This window comes from Marmota monax, unplaced genomic scaffold (assembly GCF_021218885.2).
Source record: "Marmota monax isolate L192 unplaced genomic scaffold, Marmota_monax_Labrador192_F-V1.1 WCK01_AAM20220418_F8-fsc00029, whole genome shotgun sequence".
Classification (NCBI taxonomy): Eukaryota; Metazoa; Chordata; class Mammalia; order Rodentia; family Sciuridae; genus Marmota; species Marmota monax.
In genome coordinates this window covers 6,601,183-6,623,641 of record NW_026693024.1, presented here as the reverse complement: position 1 = coordinate 6,623,641, position 22,459 = coordinate 6,601,183, and the positions used below count along the sequence as shown (strand labels likewise).

General features: G+C 42.2%; 1 protein-coding gene across 22 annotated transcripts in view; it reads right to left on the bottom strand.

The window, feature by feature from the left end:
• The window catches only part of Fars2 (phenylalanyl-tRNA synthetase 2, mitochondrial), a 512,601-nt gene that overhangs the window by 150,687 nt on the left and 339,455 nt on the right, over nt 1–22,459 (bottom strand). For all 22 annotated transcript variants that reach the window (XM_058582377.1, XM_058582368.1, XM_058582373.1 and 19 more), the window contains one exon: nt 11,965–12,116. In XM_058582377.1, coding sequence (XP_058438360.1) covers nt 11,965–12,116 — 152 coding nt within the window. The remainder of the gene's footprint in view (nt 1–11,964; nt 12,117–22,459) is intronic.

Sequence of the window (22,459 nt, the reverse complement as noted above, 5' to 3'; positions counted from 1 at the left end):
TTTTCCTTATCTTCATTCTTAGTTTCCTTCAGGAGGAAGTACTGGTAAAGAAAATTGGTCTTATCTACCAAACATGGAATCCAAATACTATCGTGGGGTTTTCTTTCGTCCCAGAGAAATAATATACATAATATTGCAATGCTCATCTTCAGAAATCTGAACTTGTAAGATATTCAATATTCACAAAAGATTATAAGGTAGCTGGCATTTTGTTGACTTTCTGAATCATACTCTTGTGGAAAAGATTTTGCCTAAACTGAGATAGAGTTAAGTATGAAGTAAAATCTCCAGGCCTTTATTTGCATTCCTTTATCTGGTGGATGAAACCTAAGGATTAGGGTTGAGGGAGGGGCTTTGCCAGGCAGGTAGGAAGATGGGAACCAAAGCCCAGATGCTGGAGAACCAGGTGATGAGTTGACACCAGCGGGGGAAGGCACAGGTCCGGGCAAACCTGGCATGCCCAACGATACCAGGAGGTCTCCAAAGCCTCTGCAGTGGGCCCCGGGGATCCAGTGGGAAGCAACGTGCAGGGCAGAGGAAATAAGCCTGGGTGTGGAACCCTCTGGGACTTCCATAAATCCTTAAGAGGGACTCTGCAGAAAAGTGGGATCCTTGAGAGCAGATGAATGGTAACACACTGGGGACATGGAAGCACGCACACAGATGTCCTCATCGAATCCACAGGCTGGTGTTGTTTCCATCTGTAAACTCTTTTCCTCAGTATCTGAGCAGTGCCTCTTGCTTGTTTCAGGGAACTCCCGAAGAGCAGGAACCCCCTTATTTGTACCAGGTTGCCTTGAAGTGTCCTCTGCTTCCTGTAAATCTCATGGAACATTCTACCTTTATTTTCCCCCATTAGACACCTAATTAAATTCTAATCATGACAACAAGATTCCTGGCTCCAAATTATACCTGAGTAGTTGGATCACTGTGAAAAAACAAAACACAAATGGAAACCCCTGAAAAGACACGCATGTCCCTGGATTTTTTAACGTGACCAACCTCATTTCACTTCTCATAGGTTCAGCCTTGTTCTGGACCCGATGCCCGATCTCAGCTCTAGGGAAGATGATCAGAGCCCTGGCCAGCCGCTCACCAGCAAGCACTACTGCCAAGGATCCTGCTGTGAAACCTGGGGTTTCACACCCCTGGGGACTGTCCCACATGTTTCCCAGTAGCCAAGACGTCTCTAGGAACTGGGCTGCTGTCCCCTCAGCCTGGTTTCCCTGTGACCCCTTGTCTGCCCCCACCATATACCTCCACCTTCACTGACCACTTGGTCCTCCACCAAACACCCCCCAAGAAGACACTAACACTGGAATGTGGGTGGAGTCTGGACCCTCAGTAACATCTGTGCACAACACTGGTCCCCGCCCTGAAACTGACCGCATATCACCCTTCATACTTGGCACTCACCCCTGGCTGCCTCCTCAGCCTCAGTTCTGTGCAAGCTCAGGAAAAGAAGACTAAGACACATGGCGACTCCCCTGCCTGTGTTAGCCAGTAAGTCGTGGCCTTGTTGTTGCTTGATGCTGGAGCCCCGCATGTTTGCTACTCAGCAGAGGCCCAGCAAGGTCTGCCATGCCCATTTTTGCTTTTCAGAAACCTGAACTTTTAAAGAGTGATTTTAACAAGTCTCACCTGCATGGTCTTGAGACTGCTTTACAAATTCCAGGCCCATCTCTAAAGACTCAAGTCCAAAACCTGTTATCAGGTAACTGGTCTTCTCAGGTTGCTCAGAGTCAGGCTGCATCTGAATTCATAAATCTCTTGGGTCTTAAGACAATATCATTACTGTCTGTGATGGCCACGGCCATTCAAGGCTGAGCCATCCGTGAGATATAATGGAGTAGCATGTGAGTCCACTTTGTGATACTGTGACCGACATGCCTGAAAAGGTCAACTTAGAGGAAGAAAAGTTTATTTTGCCTCACAGGTTTAGAGGTTCTGTCCATGACTCCACTGATTCCAATGACTCCACTGTTTTGGGCCCAAAATAAGGCAGGATATCATGAGAGAAGGGAGTGGACACTGAGGAAAGATGCTTATTCATGGCAGCCAGGAAGCAGAGAGAAGTTGAGTGCAAGAACCTGCCCACAGTTACCACCCTTTAATCCATTCAAATCATTGATCCATCAAAGAGATTAATTTGTCAATTAGGTTATGGTTTTAATGATCTGATCATTTTGCCTCTGATTATTCTTGCATTGTCTCACACAAAAGCTCTTGGGGACACCTCAGATCCAGACCATAACAACTAGGTCACTGACACAGGTAGACGAGATGGGTAGGGAACATGAGGAAGATTCCCACTGTTCTGGGACATAAAATGTAGTTGGTAGCCAGAGGAAGTGAGTGACTTTATGAACTGGGAAACAAATTTAAAGACTCAAAAACATTTCATTCATAATTGTCCAACATGATGAGTTCCTTCCCTTTCATTTCTGTCAATGATCCTCTGACTTATTTTCCCTTCACAGGTGCTCTTTGTGTGCATTTCAGCTTGCTTAGATCACCCACCATGTGCAGAGACAGGGAAACACCAAAGGAGGCAAGTTACTCATCTTGTGACTTAATCGTTTTCTGTTGCTACAACAGGATATCTGACTGTGTAACTTACTTAAGAAAGAAAAGAGGTTTCTTTTGGCTCATGGTTCTGCAGGCTGGGAAGTTCAAGATAGGGCAGGCTCTGGTGAGGGCCACATGCTGCTCTACCCATGGCAGAAAATGGAAGGGGAAGGAGGCTTGTGTGGAAGAGATCCCATGACCAGAAAGGAAGCAGGAGCTGAGGAAGCTGGACTTGCTTTCTATCAAACTACTCTAAGCACCAGACTGTGAACTCAGTCCCATGATGGCACTCATCCTTCCCCAGGGTACGCTGCCCCCAAATGCTTTCACTAGGCCCCACCTTTCAACATTGCTGCTATGGAGACTTGAGCCTCATCAGTGTCTTCCTGGGGGCAAACCATAACAAACCACAGCATCATGCCTCTTAGAATGAGTGTTTGACGCTCACGCTACAGAACACTGAACAGGATGCCAAGTGGACACAATGTCCAAGCACTCCCGGAAACTGCTAACTGAACGTCAAAGAGGAAAGGGTACCTTCACTGATAATTTCCACAAAGGTTTGTACCAGAGCAGCTCCACAGAGGTAGCTGACGAAGTGCCTGGCCTCTGTCCTTGCCTGGCCTCTGTCCTTGCCTGGCTGTCAGACAGCAGTCTCTCTGTCCCTTCCCTGCTCTCAGCAGAGATGCTTCCCTTGGGGCCCAACCAGAGCAGCACTAAAGGCAACCAAAGAATCCTTCCACGAACAGTGATGAGCTGGGGAACAAAGTGGAACCCGGTGTTCAGGGACCAAACCAACTGTGTTTTAATTTGTCTGACACTGATAGCAAACAGGGCTGCTGTGTGACAGTAATGACATGCACCCCTCATGGGAGGCTGTAAAAAGTAGGTCTAGAGAAAAAGGGAAGGAAAGGAAGGAAGGAGAAACAAACACCCAGGCTAAAAATAGTTCTTTGGAATTGCTGTCTCTGCGGCCTGAACCCCATAACAAAGCCTTTCTACCCAGGCCACGAGCGATGCAAAGAAAATGGGAGAGGGAAGGGAAGGAGCCAGAGCCTTCTAGAGCTGGCCATCTCTTTGATACTGCATGCTGTCCATTCAAGAGGACACAACTTCTGACCAGCTCCCCACATCTGGGGCTCTCCCCAAATTACCTGTCATTGCCTTTTCAATGCTGGGCAATCTGTAAGTTCAGATAACTGCCCTTATTTGGCTGTCAAAAGAAACAAGACCGGGGTTGATTTGCAAACAGAGATGTCACCCCACCTGCCATTCTCCACAGCATCTCCCCAACCCAGGACCCAAAGAACAGCCAGACTGACTGTGCAGCTCTGCTGATCAGCATCTAGGCCATTTTACAAAGTATTTATATTTTTTTCTGTTTAAAAATTTACTCCTTAAGTTGCAGGAAGAACATGCATCATTTTAGAATGATGGTTTTATCTGCAGTCTCATTCTGCTTCCCTTCATCACCACGACTTCCCAGTCATATATAGCTGGCTGCCAAAGCCAAGACTCCTATCTGTACTGAGGTTATTCTTTATTTAAAAGAATAAGTTAGATTGATTGTGGAAATTACTTTTTACTCTAATAGTGACCATATTTTTAGAATTCTGTGCAATCTTCAAAGCATTTCACATATGCAACTTCATCTCATTTTCATAGCTATAACTTAAGGCAAATATTATTTCTAGTGGCAGATAAGGAAACTGAAGCTCAGAGAATTCACAATGTCACACTTACAAAAGGGTAGGATTCAATCCATGGCTCCCAACTATACATTCTAAGCTCTTCCCACTGAATGACACTGCCTCTACTTACTATGTCCTCAACTATTTTCAGTCATTTAATAAAAGCTTCTCTAAGGAATGAAGGGTTAGTCCCCCATCAAGCACTGGGTGGTGAGCACCCCCCCTCCCCACGCACACACTATTATAAGCATGGAGGGAAGATGGACGTGAACTACTGTCTGCATCCATTCTGCCACCATAACAAAATGCCTTAGACTGGGGAATTCATAAATAATGGAAATTAAATTCTCACAGCCTCCCAGTTCTGTAGGCCAGGAAGTTCAAGATCAAGGTGCCAGGAGAGTCAGTGTCTGGTGAGGCTGCTCTCTGCTTCACAGATGGTTCCTCTCATGCATCATCACATGATGGAGATGATGAAAGGGAAGAGGAACAAATGCTGTAGCCTCACATGGAGGAAAAGATGGAGGTAGGCAGCTAGCTCTCTGAAGCCTCTGTCACAAGGGCATTGACTTCATTCCTGAGGGCAGAGCCTCAGGACTTAATCACTGCCCCGAGGCCCTACCTCTTAATACCATCTCGATGAGAAAGTTTCAACAAGAATTGTGCAGGGGCCACACGTGTTCAAACGATAATGGCTACTTGCCACGGGCCCCTATGCACTTCCCATCAAGTGGAACCACCTAAGAGAGTTAATGCACATAAAGAACAAAAGATATGACTGAGCCAACTATAAAGAGCAGTCACAGAGTTCTACACATCGAGCAGACCGGTGACAGATGGGGGAATGAAGAGGCAGAGTATTTTGTTCGGGGGAAAAAAAAAATGTCCAGTCAGCCCATGAGGTAGAAATTGCTCTAGCAACTGGGACTGGGCTGTTTTATTAGTGGTTCCTGACAAGATCAATGATGGATCCTTGACCCAACAGTGGTCCACCCACAGACTGCCCAGAAGCCTAGAGCGGGCAGACTGGTGCAAAGGACTCTTCCCAAAGAGGGGATGGTAGGTAGCTCCATCAGTGTGGCTAGTGGCACTTTACCACTGAGTCACATTCCCAGTCCTTCTTATTTATTTATTTTAAAAAATTTTGAGACAGGGTCTCACTAAGTTGCTGAGAGCCTCACTAAATTGCTAAGGCTGACCTCGAACTTGTGATGCTCCTGCCTCAGCCTCCCAAACTGCTGGGATTACAGGAGTACACCACCACACCTGGCTCTTTCTAGAATTTGTCCTGGGATAATGTTAAGGATTGGCTGGGAAAGACTGCAGGCCATGCAGGAAGAGGCAGAGAGGTTAACACACATGGATGGAGTGGGTGAGCAGAGGATAAAGGATGGCCAGGAGAAGGAAGAAATGGGACAGAGCCAGAAGGACCTTAGACCTGCCTCAGTCCTCAAGAGCCTAGCAGTCCTGATTCAGGTGTATCCTTAAATAGTTCCCCATTGTCTTAAGAAAGCTGGGTGAGCCTGGCTAAGAAGTGCTTCTCCTGGCAAAGAGCCTTTTCAGAATTTGGTGACAAATGGTGCCCACTGTTTGAGTATATACACTTACATCAAATGTTTTAAAATCCCAAGTGATGGGTCACAACAGGGAAGGGAAGTGGCAGGAAGACAGAGTAGGGAAGAAGACAGTTGACACTCACCTTCAGTGACAATGTAGGGTTGCTCAGCTTCAGCCTCTTGGCCCTGACCGACAGCTGCCAGATTCAGGAAACCCTGTCTACGACTGTGTCCACAGTCATACAACAGCTCCAGGAAGGAGACATGAGTCTACAAGCAGAAGTGGCTTGGACACATTGAGCTGGACCCTGTTGCAGCTGCAGATGCATTTCTCACCACTGCCCCCTTCTTGGAATCAAATCAAATACTTAAATTTAAAAAAAAAATCCAATCTGTATTCTCAAAAAGTTTGCCTTAAACCCTAACCCCCTCTGTCCTACGTAAGGCCACTTTACTTTACAGTCTGTCTCCACAATTCATAAATAACTGGCTGGTGTCTCCAAATGAAGTGTTAGCAGTTAGAGACAGTGGTTAGGCCTCCCTGTGTTCCTCTTTACTCTTTCTCATGCCCCAGGCTAAGGAATATTTTGATGAATTGTGTTATAGAAGAAAATAAACACTCTACACTATAATTCCTTAAGTTGCATGAACTTAGAAAGTAAAGATGATCTATGCATTCATAAAAGTGCTGAAGGGATGCAGGTGTATCTGTTGACTCTTGTGATTTACCTTCCAAAGTTTTCTCATTAGTCAGTACATGCATCTCGTACAATAACCCAAGGCCTAAAAGCACAGACAGTGACCTGCTTCCCTCCCCAGAGGTGAGCACCGTTCTGTTATGACATTAAAATTTTGAACTATGAGAACTCTTCTGCACATTAAGTGGCCCATAGATTAAATGGCAAAGATCCTCTGGGAGAAGGTTCTGAATGAGTAGCTAGAACAAAATGCCATTTTCTTCTAACCTGAATATCCATCTTCCTTCAGGGCACAAACTGTTATTTGTAATCAAGATAAAATTTCTCCATTTGTCCAACATTATGAAATTAGGCTCATATTCAGCAGTATATGATTCCCTGAAACATCATGAGGTCTTTTCGTGTTCAAAATAATAACAAATTTATTCTACAACCTGTTTGTTTCAAAGAGCGTCCTTTGGGTTTCATTTGGTCCTCGCATGTGTAAAGGGACAGAGTCCTTTTGGACTATCTGGCAATATTTCTTTTATCTATTTACAGAATAAAATAAACCCTGGGGTCAAAGTATGCACTGGTGAGTACAAGTTCAGGTGACCATTTGTTGGCCATCTCCTAGGCAAGGGAATCTTAAACTTGGGAAGAAGGGAAGGTGCCCAAGGAAGAACAATTTCCCAGGGGAGAATTTTAGAATCAGTGAGTGGGGGGGGGGGGGTCTTTGAAAAATTCCACGTGTCTCCTTATGCTAAATCAGGGGTCAGCAAACTGCAGTTCCTGGGCCAAATTCCAGCATCCAAGATTTCCTGGAAGGTATCCAGGCTCCTTTACCTCGCTGTGTCTGAGGCTGCTTCTGCAATGGCAGAGCTGAGTAGTTACGAGAGAGATCATGGCCCACCAAATAGAAACTGTTTTTTTTTTTTTTTTTAATTGGTTGTTCAAAACATTACAAAGCTCATGACATATCATCTTCCATACATTTGATTCAAGTGGGTTATGAACTCCCATTTTTTACCCCAAATACAAGTAGAAACTGTTAACAATCCAGCTCTTAACAGAAAGAATTTGTCAATCCCTGCCCTAGATACTTCTTGAGAATCATGAGTTGTCATTACTAAGTAATGCATCCTTTTCCTTAGATATATTTCTCAGGGCTGTAACAGCTAAGTTTAGCTTTGCATGGCAGTAACAAAGAGCTGAAAAATAGTGGCTTAAACCAGCTGCTTCTATTTTGCTTAAAATTCTAGGGGTGACTGACACTTCCCAGAGTCAGGGATTAAGATTACTTCTATGTTTTTGCTCCTCTTCATTGCCAAGGTCACATGATAGTCCAAAATGGCTGCAAGAGAGCCAGGCATAACAGTCACATCCAGGTAGCAAGAAGAAAAAGTAAAAAGGACAGCCTCAACTCAACTTTTAAGGAAAGCTCTAGAAATAGTGTTTTAGTAAAACACTTAAGGTTATTAATCCTTGTCTAAACTTGGCCCCCTTGTTGTAGTGGAGGATCAGAAATATAGATTTTTAGTTGGTAGAAATTTGCTCAGCTAACAAATCAGGGTTGTATAATTTTTAAGATGCGGTTTGTTCGTGATGGATTTTACAGATAATTAGCAATCTCCCCCAGAGCAACCCTTACTCCAATCACCAAGCCCCTTATTAAGATGCGCTCATGCCCTGCGCAGGACAGTCATTTGTCATATCTTCAAAATAATAAACTTTAAATATTTTTATAATTAAGATATGGTGAGATCAGTACCAGCGAGCAGTAACTTTGGCTGACTGTCTTCAAATCTCCATTCAAAAGTCCTGTCTCCTGAAGGAACTGGAGAAATGTGTCTTTCTTCCGTCACAGTGGAGTTGTATGTGTAGACCGGCATGAACCGAGTGCCTCTAACACAGTCCAGTGGAATTTCACCAGGGTCTTTTGATAGACTGCTGGCCTGGCTGGTGTGTCTGTGCCTGAAGGTCCCTGATGCTACTCCACCCCCACCACAATCTCCTTCATCACCACACATTCCATTTACCTTCCACACCTACAGAGACCACAAGTCAGAGAGACTGGATGTTCACCCACCCGCAAAGCCACATCTACTCCAACATCCAACACTAGAGGAACTTCTCTCTGCTTTCTAGTTTTTTTTTCCCCAAAATGTATATAGTTCTTGGGTACCAGAGATTGAACTCAGGGTCACTCGACCACTGAACACATCCCCAGCCCTATTTTGTATTTTATTTAGAGACAGGGTCTCACAGACGTACTTAGGGCCTCACTAAGTTACTGAGGCTAGCTTTGAACTAGCCATTCTCCTGTCTCAGCCTCCTAAGCAGCTGGGATTTTAGGTGTGTGGCACTGTGACCAGCTCTTCCTAGGCTTTTAACATCTCTCTACAACTTGCAACTTGGTAGGTCCTGATAATTTTCAACCAAAAAGGGCTACTCATCTCGCTTTGAACACAGGTGGCAGGAGAGGCAGGGGTGGATCTAAGGATATATCAGGAAGGAAGATATTGCAAAGTCAAAAGTTAAGAACAAATCCTGAATCCTTGACTCCAGAGAGTTTTCTGCATACTAACAAGAGCAGAAAAGAAAAATTAAAAGTCCCATACCTTTGGCATAGTGGTTAGTACTTAGCAACTAGTCTCGTGCCAACATTTTTCTTATTCTACAAAAGTAAAGACGAGACTTTCAGTATCAACATGGAAAGTCCTGGGAATTTTTGTCTCACATAACAGTGCAGCCTGAATTGGCATAGTGTCCAAGACCCAGACCACCCCATATGTTTCATTTTCTATAAAGTTAGGAGACAGGTATCATCTGCAAAGTTCCAAGATATATTAGGCTGTCCCAAACAGCTGAAGTCAAATAGAAGCCAAATGGGAAAAAGTGAAGAGGAGAAACCATGAGGTGGCATACATACACCAGGAAAAATACACCCCCCCACACACACTGAAGTTCAAAGAAATCTCTGTCCCCAAGTCTTGATACTGGGATAAGCAAGGGTCAATGTTCTGTTTTTAACAACTGTAGATTTGAGGTAGGAAGCAGACCTATACAAAGAACCAAAGAGATGAGCCATGTTTAAAGAGTTGGTTTCTTGAAAGAGGAGAGAAAGAAAGCTGTAAGATTATAAAATCGAGCTAGCCTAGACCATAACCCCAGCCCTCCCGGCCACACCTACCCCAGCCTTACTTCCCAGTCTCCCTACATGGAGCTGGTATGGGAAAGCCAATGCCTTCAAATATGAGCAACAAGAAGAAATCACATGTACACCACTTCAATATCAATTAAAAAAGGGTTAAGGAAAACGCAAAGAAAGTGGCAGAAAAGCTTATCAATGGGAAAGTAATAGAAAATGCTGCCACTGAAGCATATGAGATTTCTGGCTAAATATTTTGCAATGAATTTTTAAGACTAAGGAAAGCAATTTCTGTAAGAAGGAAGATCACAAAACAGAAATAACTCAGAGGAAAGATGGCAAGAAACAAGGAGCAGTGGGAATGTGAGCTTGCAGAACTCAGAAAAGGGGGGAGGGCGGTAACCAAAGATAGAAATGAGTGTGCACAAGGGAGAAGAGACAGCAGGAAACACAGTAAGGGACAGCAGACCACAGTGAGGAAGCACCAAATGGAGTGGAAATAGAGATTAAAACTGCTAGAGAGAAGAGGAAAAGAGTCAGACAAGGGAAACGCCTGAAGAATGAACAGGATCAGAACAAATATTTAAAGATATAATCCAAGAAAACTTTTCTTATTAAAAAAAAAAAAAGCAGGGTCAAACATGACTTGTGAAGACAACAGATCAGGGAGAACAGGTCAATGCTAAGGAGCATCCTGACAGATTCAACATTTAAGATAAAGAAAGAACCCTTTAGGATGAAAAATAGAAAGATAAATGTTGGCCCCAGATTTTCTTAATCAAGTTAAACCCAAGAAGATAACTAAGCAACACTTACAAGATCCTCAACACACACACACACACACACACACACACACACACACAGGCAAGCCAAGGTTTTTATATCCTACCAAACTGTTGTTAAAATATAAACAGCCAGGAGCTGGGCTTGTAGCTAGTGGTAGAGTGCTGGCCTACCACATGTGAGGCTCAGCACCACATAAAAAATAAATAAATAAAATAAAGGTATTGTGTCCATCTATAACTAAAACTATTTAAAACAAACAAAAATAACAAAAACAGTTGGTTCTGAACATGTAGGAAGTACAGAGATATTGTTTCCACAAGACCTTGAGCAAACTCACAGATAATGAACTGTGGTCATCTAAATAAGAGGGGAAATAAGGCAAAGGAAATAGCAGTAAGAAATGAACATTTTTATCTAGGGAAAGACTTGAAAAAACAAAGAAAGAAGCAAAAAGCTGGGGATTTGCAGGCAGGATGGAAAGTGGACACCCCATGCCCTGACATCGTAGCTATAATACAGCTGTCAAATTAGGACAAGAGGGAAGGACGGAGACGAAGAGCTAGACAGGAGGGGGTGGCTGATCCTTCGCTCACAGGTGGGAGTCAAAGGGGCTCATTTACAGAGGACAGGTCAGAAAGGTAATTAGAGCATTTCACTGATTGTCCTGCTCCTGTCCCTCTGGAGTTTCCAATGGCAGTTTGGGTAAAATCCCAGCCTCAGACTTTGCATGTGCTGGCCCTGCTGGCCTGTAGGCATGTCTCTACCAACATCCATCTCTTTCATGCCTTTCCACCTAGTTCCTGGAGCTGCATGTCCTTTGCTGCCACCCACATTCTGCACATGCCATCATCCCTCCAGGATGCCCATCTGCCTTCTGGAATGTCCCTTCCCCATTCCCTCAATGCCCCTCCAACTTCTACTGTCAGCCTCAATGTCTCAAAAATGCCAAAACTGACTTCCCCAACTGAAATGAGTTCTTTGATTATATCCAGTGCATTTTTTTCCTTATAATACTCCAAACTGGTGGGATTATTTATTTACAATCTGCTTTTCCCATAAGATTGTGGAGTCCAAGAAGGCAGACCTAATTCTGCTTGAAATCCATTTAAATTCTGGGTCCTAAGAATGATCTTTATATGTAGGAAATGCTTAATAAATAAATATTCATTGAGATGAACAAAACAGCCTTTACCCCACCAACCACTCTTTCTCTGCCTCCTCTCCTCTGTATCTGAACAGTGATAATGGTAAGAAATTACTTCTAAAAACAAGACCAAAAAACTGCAAGACCTTTAAAACATTCTGTTTTATATACTTTCTTTACTAAGCCAGGAAAGAATAAAAATGCATTTTCGAAAGATTTCCAGAGAGGACTGATATAAAAGAGCTTTCTCATAAGCTGTATGATCACCATGAATGCAGAAGACATTTTGTCTCAGGCGCTTTGGGGTCTGGTGAAATTCTATTGTATGTTTCCACATGCCATTTGTCACACACAGACAGGAAAATATAAAAGCAGAAAGCTTTCCACTTACTTTGGATGTTCAAACTTGTCTATAAGATCAACCTTTTCCACCAGGTCTCCTCCAATTGTTCGGACTAAGTCATAGAAATCATTCTCTGTGTAATTCTCGGAGGGCAACCAGAATGAGATGTCATTTATCACGGCAGGGTATTTGCTGAGAGGCTAACAAAACAAGAGAAGAAAAGATAGATGGACTTGTTAGTTGGATGAAAATAAATTTTTCATGGAAACTTTTACTTAGTTAATTAGGAAATGCTGATAAAACGTTATTTTAGCATTTGAATTTTCAGGAACAAAATGAACTGATAAGATAAATCAATATTCAAAATTAGCAAATTCTATTATGAATGCTACAGATTCTTATCACATTCATGTGTAACGTTATCATATATTATATTTATATTGCAATTAATGTCCAATTTAGTATAAAGCAATTTGAATATATCATATTCAGATTTTCCCATTTGAATTCTGGAGGAGAAAAGTTCAAATTTAATTAACATGCAATTCATTAACTTTTGATGATACTTTCAGGAAGCCATCTTAATAGAGAAATAAGTGAAGGCTTGTCAAAATGGATATTTCAATTAGTAATGTCATTATTTGTTGCTATTCCTAATTATTAAAACAAGGGACTGGGTTAGAAAGTAGTCATCTCGGGGGTTGTTTTCAAATTTTGCCTCTATGGATATAATAAACACAAACAATTATTTCCCCCATTTTATTCCATTTTTCCATGGTTTCTTATTAGCTCAGTATTTATCACTATATTGGATAGACATTGAAATTAGATATATTTAGAAGTTCCTGCACTTGTGAACATGCTTAGGCACAACATAACCTCAGATATACATACAAGTTCTAGACTACATGTTAGTATAGACTAAAAGACAAAATGTTCCATTATATAACTATGAACTCCTAAAGGAATATTCTAAGGAAATAAGCTATACATTTTCTAGAAGGACAAATTTGCAAATTGATCTATGCCAAATCTGATACCAGTAACACCCCCTCTCCCCACTCCCCGTGAATCACTGATCCAGAAAAAATATAAACTTTTAAATGGCAAAATCTCTAAAGAACTAAATATACATAAATGATTGTTCAACTTAAAATATCAATAAGGTGTCAAACCAATAAATCATTTTAGAGTACATCAAAGAGCATAATACAGCTACCATTTTCCTGTCTTTGACAAAATACTTCAGCTCCCGAGAAACATCCTATGTTTTCTCCCCTAAAATAAAATCAGGATGCTGTGATAAATAACCCATGGGTCACATAAGAGATGGAAGTTGGGTGGCTATGCAAGTTGTTTTTCCTTTTGAAAACACTCTTGTGGCCCTTAAGGAACATGTAAATTTAGGAAGATCAGTAGGAAACTAACTGATGAAATCTCCTCTCCAAAATCTAAGCTGAGGAGCACACTTTCCAAGCTCTTGATGTGAGGCAAAGTCACAAGGAAATGGGAGAAGTCCCCCAACCAAGCACTTTTGTCAGTATTCCATGGGTAACAGTTAATAAGGCAGTCAGCCAGAAAACACCCCCCCCCCGCAATTTACTAAAAAAAAAAAAAAAAACATACATTACTGTAAATACAGTTTCAAAAACCATGGAATTAGAAAGCCCACACTTTATTGTATTGCAAAGTATTTCAAGCTAAGAAAGGTAACAAGTCTTAAGTTTTGGCTTTAGAAAGAAAGCATACATTCCACTAATTGGTAGGTACCAGACATGGGATAGCTACTAGTGGCCCTTGTTTTTTTTAAGTAAGAGAAATTCATATATATATATATATATATTTAAATGAGAATACCAGAAGATCTATGGATACTGAGATCTAGGCTTTCAGGTGTTTAACCACTGGGGTTGGGGTGCAGCTCAGAGGTAAAGCACTTGCCCAGCATGCATGAGGCCCTGGGTTCCATCCCCAGCACTACGGGGTTTGTGGGGAGATTTAAAAGACTGGCCATGTTAAAAACCACCCAGTGGCTTCATATTGTTTGTGGAATTGATTCCTAAAAGTTTCTACCTCTTTCAAAGGTTCTCCAGGCCCAGGCCAGTCTGGCTGACTAGGTTTCTGGAATACACTAAGTGACTTCCTCTCAGTTCCTCTTCTGCCCTCCCTACCCCACTTCTGGCCTTTAGCCACCAGCCTCATGTCGATCCTCCCAGACCCCATCAGCCCCTCTACATGGCCCCCATCCTCCTCTTGCACAGTTCTCCCTATCATCCTCTTACTGACTCGGTATCTTTCCTGTACGTAACCGTCCTTGCGGGTGGGGTGTGCACTGCCTCTTTTTCCTCCTCTAGATCTCTGTTCTCTTGCACAGTTCCTCTTGCCCTGGGGGACGTCAACAGGAGCACAGCACAGCACTGGCTGTGTGGCTGTGACTTCAGTCATCCGGCTCACTCAGCCTTCCCTAACCACACCGAGGGCACAGATCTTCTATATCCTTTCTGATATTTATTTGCTTGATCTTCTTGACCTATCAGTTTCTAATAAAAGATAATAAAATCTCCTACTTTCGTCAACTTTATAAGTTTTCCCAGTAATTTTATCAGCTTTGTTTCACCTATTTTGAAGCCGTATTGTTAGGAATATAAAAGTTTATTGTGTCTTTTTGGTGGATTTTACCTTCTAGCAGTATTTATGTACTTACTAATCTCTATTATTGCCTTTTGCCCAAAGTTAGAACTTCTTACACTACCTTTATTTTCGTTAGCATTTGCTTGGTAAATACTTTTTCAGTCACTTTGATACAAAGTTTTCTGTTTTTTTAAAAGATGTTTATATTTACATATAATATTGGGGCTCATTTTGACATAACTATACATGTATGGAATACAGTTTGCTCCAATTCAGTCCCTAGTACTTCCCCTTTCCCTCCCCTCTCCCTCCCTCCCCCTCTCCGTTCCCTTTCTTCTCCTGTGGTATATTCAGGTAGGTACACAGGATGATTTGGTCAGTTTCATTCCACCATGGCTCCCGTTCTCTGTCTCTCCTCCCCCCCCAATCCCCGTTCTCTACTCCACTGATCTCTCTTCTATTTGCATGGAACTCCCACACATTTCTTTTTCCTTATTTTGTTCTAGCTCCCACTTACCATAGACAACATTCGACCCTTGACTTTCTGAATCTGGCTGATTTCACTTAGCAGGATGTTCTTAAGTTCCATTCATTTACCAGAAAAATGCTATAATTTCATTCTTCTTCATGGCTGAGTAGAACTCCATTGTGTATCTATAGCAGTTTTTAATCCTTTAGTTATTGGTGGTTTCATAAACAAGTTAAATTTCATTTACAATCCAATGACTTTGTCTGTTTGATAATGGGGACTGAACCCATTATCAAACAGATAATGGTACATCTATGCTACACCACCAGATCTTATTTTAGATAAATTCTCCTTAAGTTGCCGATGCTGGCTTTGAACTTATGATCCTTTTGCCTCAGCCTCTCGAGTAGCTAGTATTTTAGGTGTATACCAACACACCCAGTTGTTTTTTTTTTTTAATTTTTTAATTATTATTTTTTGGTATTTCACAGTGCAACAAATGTCACAATTACTTAGTGACATATTAATTTTCCTTCAGTGGTGTTGGGAAGCAAAACTAGGGCCTTGGAGCTACCACTACAGGTAGGCCCCTGAACTACAGCTTAAACAGATTCCCTTTTCTAAAAAAAAAAAAAAAAAAAAAAAAATTCAATTATATATTTGAAAACCTTTGTTTAAAAAGCCCAATATTTTTAATAGTATATTTATTTCTTGCATTCCACCTCTTTTTTGTCAGACAATTCTCCATGGACTTTCCATACAACTTGTGACAGCTTGTACAGCAAATAGCTTTGGAAGGCACAGGTAGTCTCTCCCTGGGGAGGTGCAGAGAGCAGAGCTGTTTCCTCACCAGAATGATAATGTTTTCCGTGGAACAAAGATTGGGTGGGTTTACTAACAACTCCTTTAATTGACTAGGAGGAAAATAAGCAAATGTAGTGAATAAACAAAACAGTGGGAGGTTCCTCAGCAAGAGGGTTCTCTCATCTGTGCTAACAGCCAAGTAGCAACCAGCAGCCAGTGCCCCCCCCCCCCCGGAAATCAGGGGTTAGGAGAACCAATGCAAACCAGCAACCACTGCTGCTTCTGTGCTGCAGTACCACAGTCCTCTGTCTCTGGGATAGGAGTCTTGTCATTCTGCCCAAACCAGTGAAGTGGGCAGAACGTGGCTGGCTACAAGAGGGGTAAATTCTTAAGTCTTTTCCAGCCCCAACACTCTTTCCTCCTGTGTTAGCTTGTTGTTACTGGGAAACAAACAAACAAACAAACAAAAAAAAACAAAAAAAAAACCCTGATATAATCTGGGTGGTGTGTGCAGACTCCTCTTGAAGGGGAGATTTAGCAGATTTGTTGCACTATATAGTCAACTTAAAAGGAGGAATGTTTTTCTTTTTGGCTCACTGTTTCAGAGTTTCAGCCCATGATCACTTGGTCTGCCTTTGGGCCTGTGGTGAGGCAGAACCTCATGGCAGGAGCACAAAGGGGAGGAGGCTGTTCACCTCATGGTAGCCAGGAAGCAAGAAACAGGAAGGGGCTGGGTTCCCAAAATCCCCTTCTAGAGCACACCCCCCAGTGACCTAACTTGCTCCCACTAGGTCCCTCTTCCTAAAGATCTATCACTTCCCAGTTGTGCCACAGGTTGGTGACCAAGCCTTTAACACATGGGCCTTGGGAGACACTCCTGATCCAAACTGTAGTACTTGCTTTCCACTTTTGCTCTCTGATGAATATTCTTCAACGGCTTTTTTTTCCCCCTCAATGAAAATCTGTGGGAGGCTGACGTTCTAAGTATCCCCGTGTCTAAAAGCCCTCACACTTAAGTAGTTTGGCAGTGCGCGATTGTGGGTTTGTCGCTGTTTTACCTCAGCACTTTGAAAACATTTTCCTGGTACCTATTAGTAATGATGACAAGTCTGCTGTCAGTCACTGCTATTCCTCTGTCGGTAATCTGTCTTTTCTTCCTGGCAGTTTGGAAGCCTTGTATCTTTACCCCTGAGGCTGTGCAGTTTGACTGTGATGAGGCTGGGTATGTATTTATCTTTATTTATTCTGCTCAGTACACAGAGTGTGCTTTCAATCAGAGGGTTCAGGTCTTATTCCAATTCTGAAAAATTCTAGTCATTCTTTTCATTCTTTTTTGTATGTAGAGCAACAAATTTGTGGAACTTTTGACTCTCTCTTCCATTTCTGCTAACTGACATACTTTAAAGGTTTTTGTTTTTGTTCCTGCTATATTCTGGGTGAGTCTTCGATAATAGTTTCTTATCTATTAATTCTCCCTCAATTAATATCAATAAATTGCTTATTTTTTTTATTTCAATGAATCTATTACTCATTTCTGAGATTCCAATAGTTTTTTTTTTCTTTCCGTATCTACTTACACCTCATTTCTGCCTGTTTTGGCCCCTTACTCAGAATTTCCTGCTGGTTTCTTTTACAGTTATTCTTCCATTGATCTCTTTGAGGACATCAGGTAGTTTTTGAGATCTTTTCTTATTCTACTTTAATCTGCAGTGCATTCATACTCTGTTGATCTGGAAGGCTGACACTCAAAGATCAGTGCTCTGGGTGGTGTGTGCAGGCTCCTTTGGATGGGAGATAACTGAGAATATTCTCTCACTCTTCCTTGCCTAGAGGTTCTTGTGGCTTTTCCATTGAACCTTTAGCCATAAATGGAAGTGACAGTGGTTAAAATCTAAAAAGAGAAAATAAAAATGCCATAATCATGCTCCCTTCCTCCCTGAAGAAGGCACATCACTGTGAGCTTGCCCAATGGCTGCTGGGGATGAGGCTGGGATGGCTCATCTCCTTCTGCTAAGGAGGCCTGTGTGTCTAGCTCTCTTCCTCAGATGGAAGCTTAATAAGCTACAGAGGTCACAGAGGCAGTGGTTCTGGCTCTGGCACCTGACGCTGGGCTCTTTCAGTCCTGGTGATCCTCAGGCGTCCTCCCCTCCCGTTACCATCTTGAGCCCACAGTCCACATTCCGCTTTGTGTTTGTTTCTTGCTCACAGTGATGTGCCTTCTTTAGGGAGAAAGGGAGCATGATTGTGACATTTTTATTTTCTCTTTTTAGATTTTTATCTATTATTCTTTTGTATTTGGAGAAGGCAAAGTGCAGCCTACAAAGTGATATCACTTGACTCTACACGATGGCTCTTACCTCTGAGGGAGGAAGATATAGACCTCTCTGAGAATATGATGAAAAAATTCAAATCCTTGTTCCAGAGAAGCATATATTTTCACAAATACGATTTTTGCATAGAATTTCTAGGATTCACAAACTTAGTAAAAGCAGTTTCCATGAATCAGAATAAGTACTCTACGAGCCATATTCAAAACTGTGTCATGCAGTTCGAATACAGACAGTTGAAAGACTGTACTAAGAGTTAAAAACAGCAAACTGATATTTTCTAACAAATCACATATGTACATATACTTTGCATACATCTACATTGTAGAGCATATGCCTTATGACGAGAAAGGCATTGTCATTTGTCTTGTGGTAGCTCCTTGCAGTGCAGTCATATTTACATAAATACAAGTTTTAAAAGTCTGCCTTTTATAGGTGGACTTGGAAACCTCTTCCTGAGCTTGACCATGCTACTCCCAGACCTGCTGGCAGAGGAGGGTCAGCTTTGGCTTTTGTCATTCGTCATAGTACAGCTCCTTCCTCTGCACATTTCCCAGGCTGCCCCTCCTGCTCACAGGTACGGATGCTGAGAGCACCTGGTACAAGCTTCCAGCAGCTAATCACCACTGGGGCTGCTTTCTGGGGGAAACTGACCTGAGACCCCAGACAACAACCAAATGTCAACACCATGGTGACAGAAGAATTGGGTGTGTTGAGGTGGGTGGCGAGCCACGAAGAGCATGAGCTAGAGCCAGGCAGGCTTCTGTCCCACCAGCTCTATGTTGTGTAGTTCCCTATAGAATCTCTTAGGTGGCTCTGCCAAAGATGTCCCGGCAACCTTATACAGACCCCCACAGGCCACGGGGTGAAGTCTTGAGCCACAGCTCATCTGCACTGACAGGATGCTTGTGATCCTCTCATGATCTAGGCTGGAAGAAGAACAGTTCTGGCCAACTTCTACTTGCCTCCCTGTTTCCCTATCATGAGGCAGTTTCTCATCTTCTCTTGGGTCTGAGGAGGTCTGCGGCTTCCTGCCTCTGTCTCCTCTGAACAGAGATGGGGAATATAAAACCTCTATGCAACAGGGTATTTCACAACTTGGGTTGTCATCACTTGTTCTGCTAGAGACCAGAATACGTACCCACAAAAAAAGGTATGTTGGAGACCTGTCCCTAATACCTCATAATGTGACCTTATTTGAAGGAGATATATGGGAGGTAGAGGGGGAGAGATAGTCAAATCAAAATGAAGTAACTGGGACGAGCCCTCATCCAATATCAGAAGGGGAAATTTGGACAGAGACCTGCACACAAGGAGGACGCCAGGGACAATGTGAATATGAAGCTGGAGACTGGGGTTACTTGTCTACAAGTGAAGAAATGCCAAGAATGACCAACAGATCACAAGGAGAGGTGTGGGAGAGATTTGCAGGAGTTACCAACCCTACTAACACCTTGAATCCAGGTATCTGACCTCCAGAACTGTGAGACAATACATTTCTGATATTTGAGTCATGCTGTCTGTGGTGCCTGGGTACAGCAGCCCTAAGAAGCAAATACACCCTCCTTTGGTTTCAGTACTGTCCTTCTCCTGTGTGTGAGAGTGCACGTCTTGGGCTTCTCTTCCGGTGTCCACGTAAGTAATGAACGGTCTAAATCTAAACGTGGCTCACTGGATCTTGACCAGCCAAGGCAGCTAGGTGTGGACCTTGCCTGTGGTGCTGTGGGCCTGACATGTGACTGAGGCCAAATCACTTTAGTCTTTTCATCTGCAAAATGGAGGTGGCACCCACTTCAGCACACAGTGGGGCAGATGACAGGGAGTGACATTCATAAGCATACATAGGCAGTAGCTTTCTGGCCAAAACAGACAAAATTTCTGGCCCAGTTCAATTGACACATGAGTTTGATGGTAATCCATGACCTAAGATGAATTATAATAAGCTTTCAAAGGGACTTCAGAGAAGAGGTCTAAAAAGTGAGGTTCTGGTTTAGTGACACTATTCATCCTAACTGGCCCCTGCTCCAGGTTTACTCCCCTCACCTCCATATCTGAAATACAAATGTTGCCATGGACCTTCTGGGTTCAAGTCTACAAAGGTCTCTTCTTATAATTTCATGATTAAACAAAAATTCTCCAGCCCCCATGCATCTGTCATAAACTCAAAAGAGATCATCCTACAAGGTCAGTTGAATAAGAAAACCCAGCACAGCATATTTTTATTCAAAAAGTTTGCTTCTCATTAAAGCCTTCCCCTAGATTTAAACTCCACTCTCCTTTTTAATGTTACTGACATAGGATAACAGATTATTATTCTCCAGGAAGCAAATTTTCTGTACTAGTCAATCACTAAGTCAGTCTCTGGTTTTTCTTTCCTTTAGGCTAAGTTATTATGTTTGCTATTAGTTTTGGGCACAGAAATTATTTTGACAGGCAAACAGTGGGAGGTCTCTGTTTCTTCCACATGTTCTTCACAGAGTTCTGCAGTTTTCAAGCTGACTTACAGTTGGCTTTTAACCTTGGCCAAGTTTTGTCACAGAATGTTTTTTCAACTTCTATGGGCAATGCTTCTCTTCCTGGATCAAAATAAATGTCCACTTGAGTTTACTGTGATTATATTACTAACAATGGTTACCATTTGTGGGGAGCTGTGTGCCAGAGACTTTATATATATCATCTCATTAATGCATAGCACAATCCTATAAGACAACCACTACTGCCATTCTCACCATGTCTCTGAGAAAATTGAAGTTTAGAGTCCTTAACTAATCTAAGGTCAAAAAGCCGATAAACAGCAAAGCAAGAACAAATGCAGTTCTATTAAGACCAGGCTGGGGTATTAACTCTTGTTTTATAAGGCCTCTCATTAAACCCAAGGGCTCTGTCTTAGTTCAGGGTGCTTTAACACAAATACCATAGCCTACGCTGTCTAAACAACATCAATTTCTCCCAGTTCTGGAAACTATAGTTCAGGTCCAAACACCATCTGGGGCTGGAAGGTTCTCTTCCTGGTTTAGAGACAATTGTTTTCTTGCTACTTCCTTGGCAAGGTAGGGGGTGGGGAAAGAGAAAGGGAGACAGGGAAAAGGAGAAGAAAATGGAGGGGGGAGAGGGAGAAGGAGAGGGAGAGAGAGAGAAGGTACATTTCTGTGCATAGCCCAGAACACAGGAGCAAGGTGCTGTCTCTTCTTAGGAGCACCCTACTCTCTTCCTGAGGTTTCCACTTCCCATGACCTAATTACCTCCCAAAGACCCTACATGATATTGGGGGTTAGGATTTCAACATATAAGTTTAGGGGACACATACACATTTGGTCCACAACAAGTTCACAGGAAATTGCTTGCTTTCTACTGCTCTTTCCAGAAGTAGTCTATTCAGCCTAATTAACAATTACGGAAGTAAGACCAAAACTAACATTTATCCCTATGGTGCCTTCCATGACATTTCCTTTTCAAATGATTCATTTAGCTTTTAGACTAATTATCTTGATATACAAGTACTTCCAGTCTGTTTACAGTACATGTGATTGTGTTCTTTATCTAAATTAACTTAAAAATCACTTGTACCTATAAAAACAGTGTGCACTATCAATTATTTGGCTTTATATCCAAATGTTTGACAGCTCTTACTTAAATTCCATCTATTCATTTGATAATAAAAAACTACTTATGAAATTAGGCTGACAAGTTTGGTACATTATGAATTCAGATTGTTTTAAATCAGGATTCCACGTTGTCTTGATCTTTACAGATTTTGTCGCTTTGTTCCAATATTTTGTTTTTATTATTACCGACTCTTGCTGAGTGCCAGGTGCATACTGTGTTGGGCAGAGGTGGGCACAGTTCCTACCGAGGCAACTTAGCATTAATAGGAACTTAGCATTGATAGGAAGTTGCTCATATTTACTCATAACTTTTGACAGAATTTTGGTTCATTTTGGAGATTTGCAGAACATGGTGTTCCATATTGGAGCCATGCAGAACCATCATTTGGAACCTTATATTCTATTAATTGTGAATGGTTTTTATATCATGGCCCTCAAGTGGCCAGTGAACTCCTTTAAATCCTCTCAGGCTTACTTTAAAGCTCTAGAATGCTTTAAAACAAGTATATAGTACAGTACATTTGAAAAATGATATGTTGTGCTACTCTCATTGAACAGGATATGAGTGGAGAGCCTGGCCATCACGGATGGGCACATATTGTCCAAGGGACATCAAGGATTCAGAGTAAGCTTTCACATTTCTGGCCTAAATATAATGCCTTTTATAGAAAAGACAAAGAAAAGAAAGTGACTCAGACATCATTGTT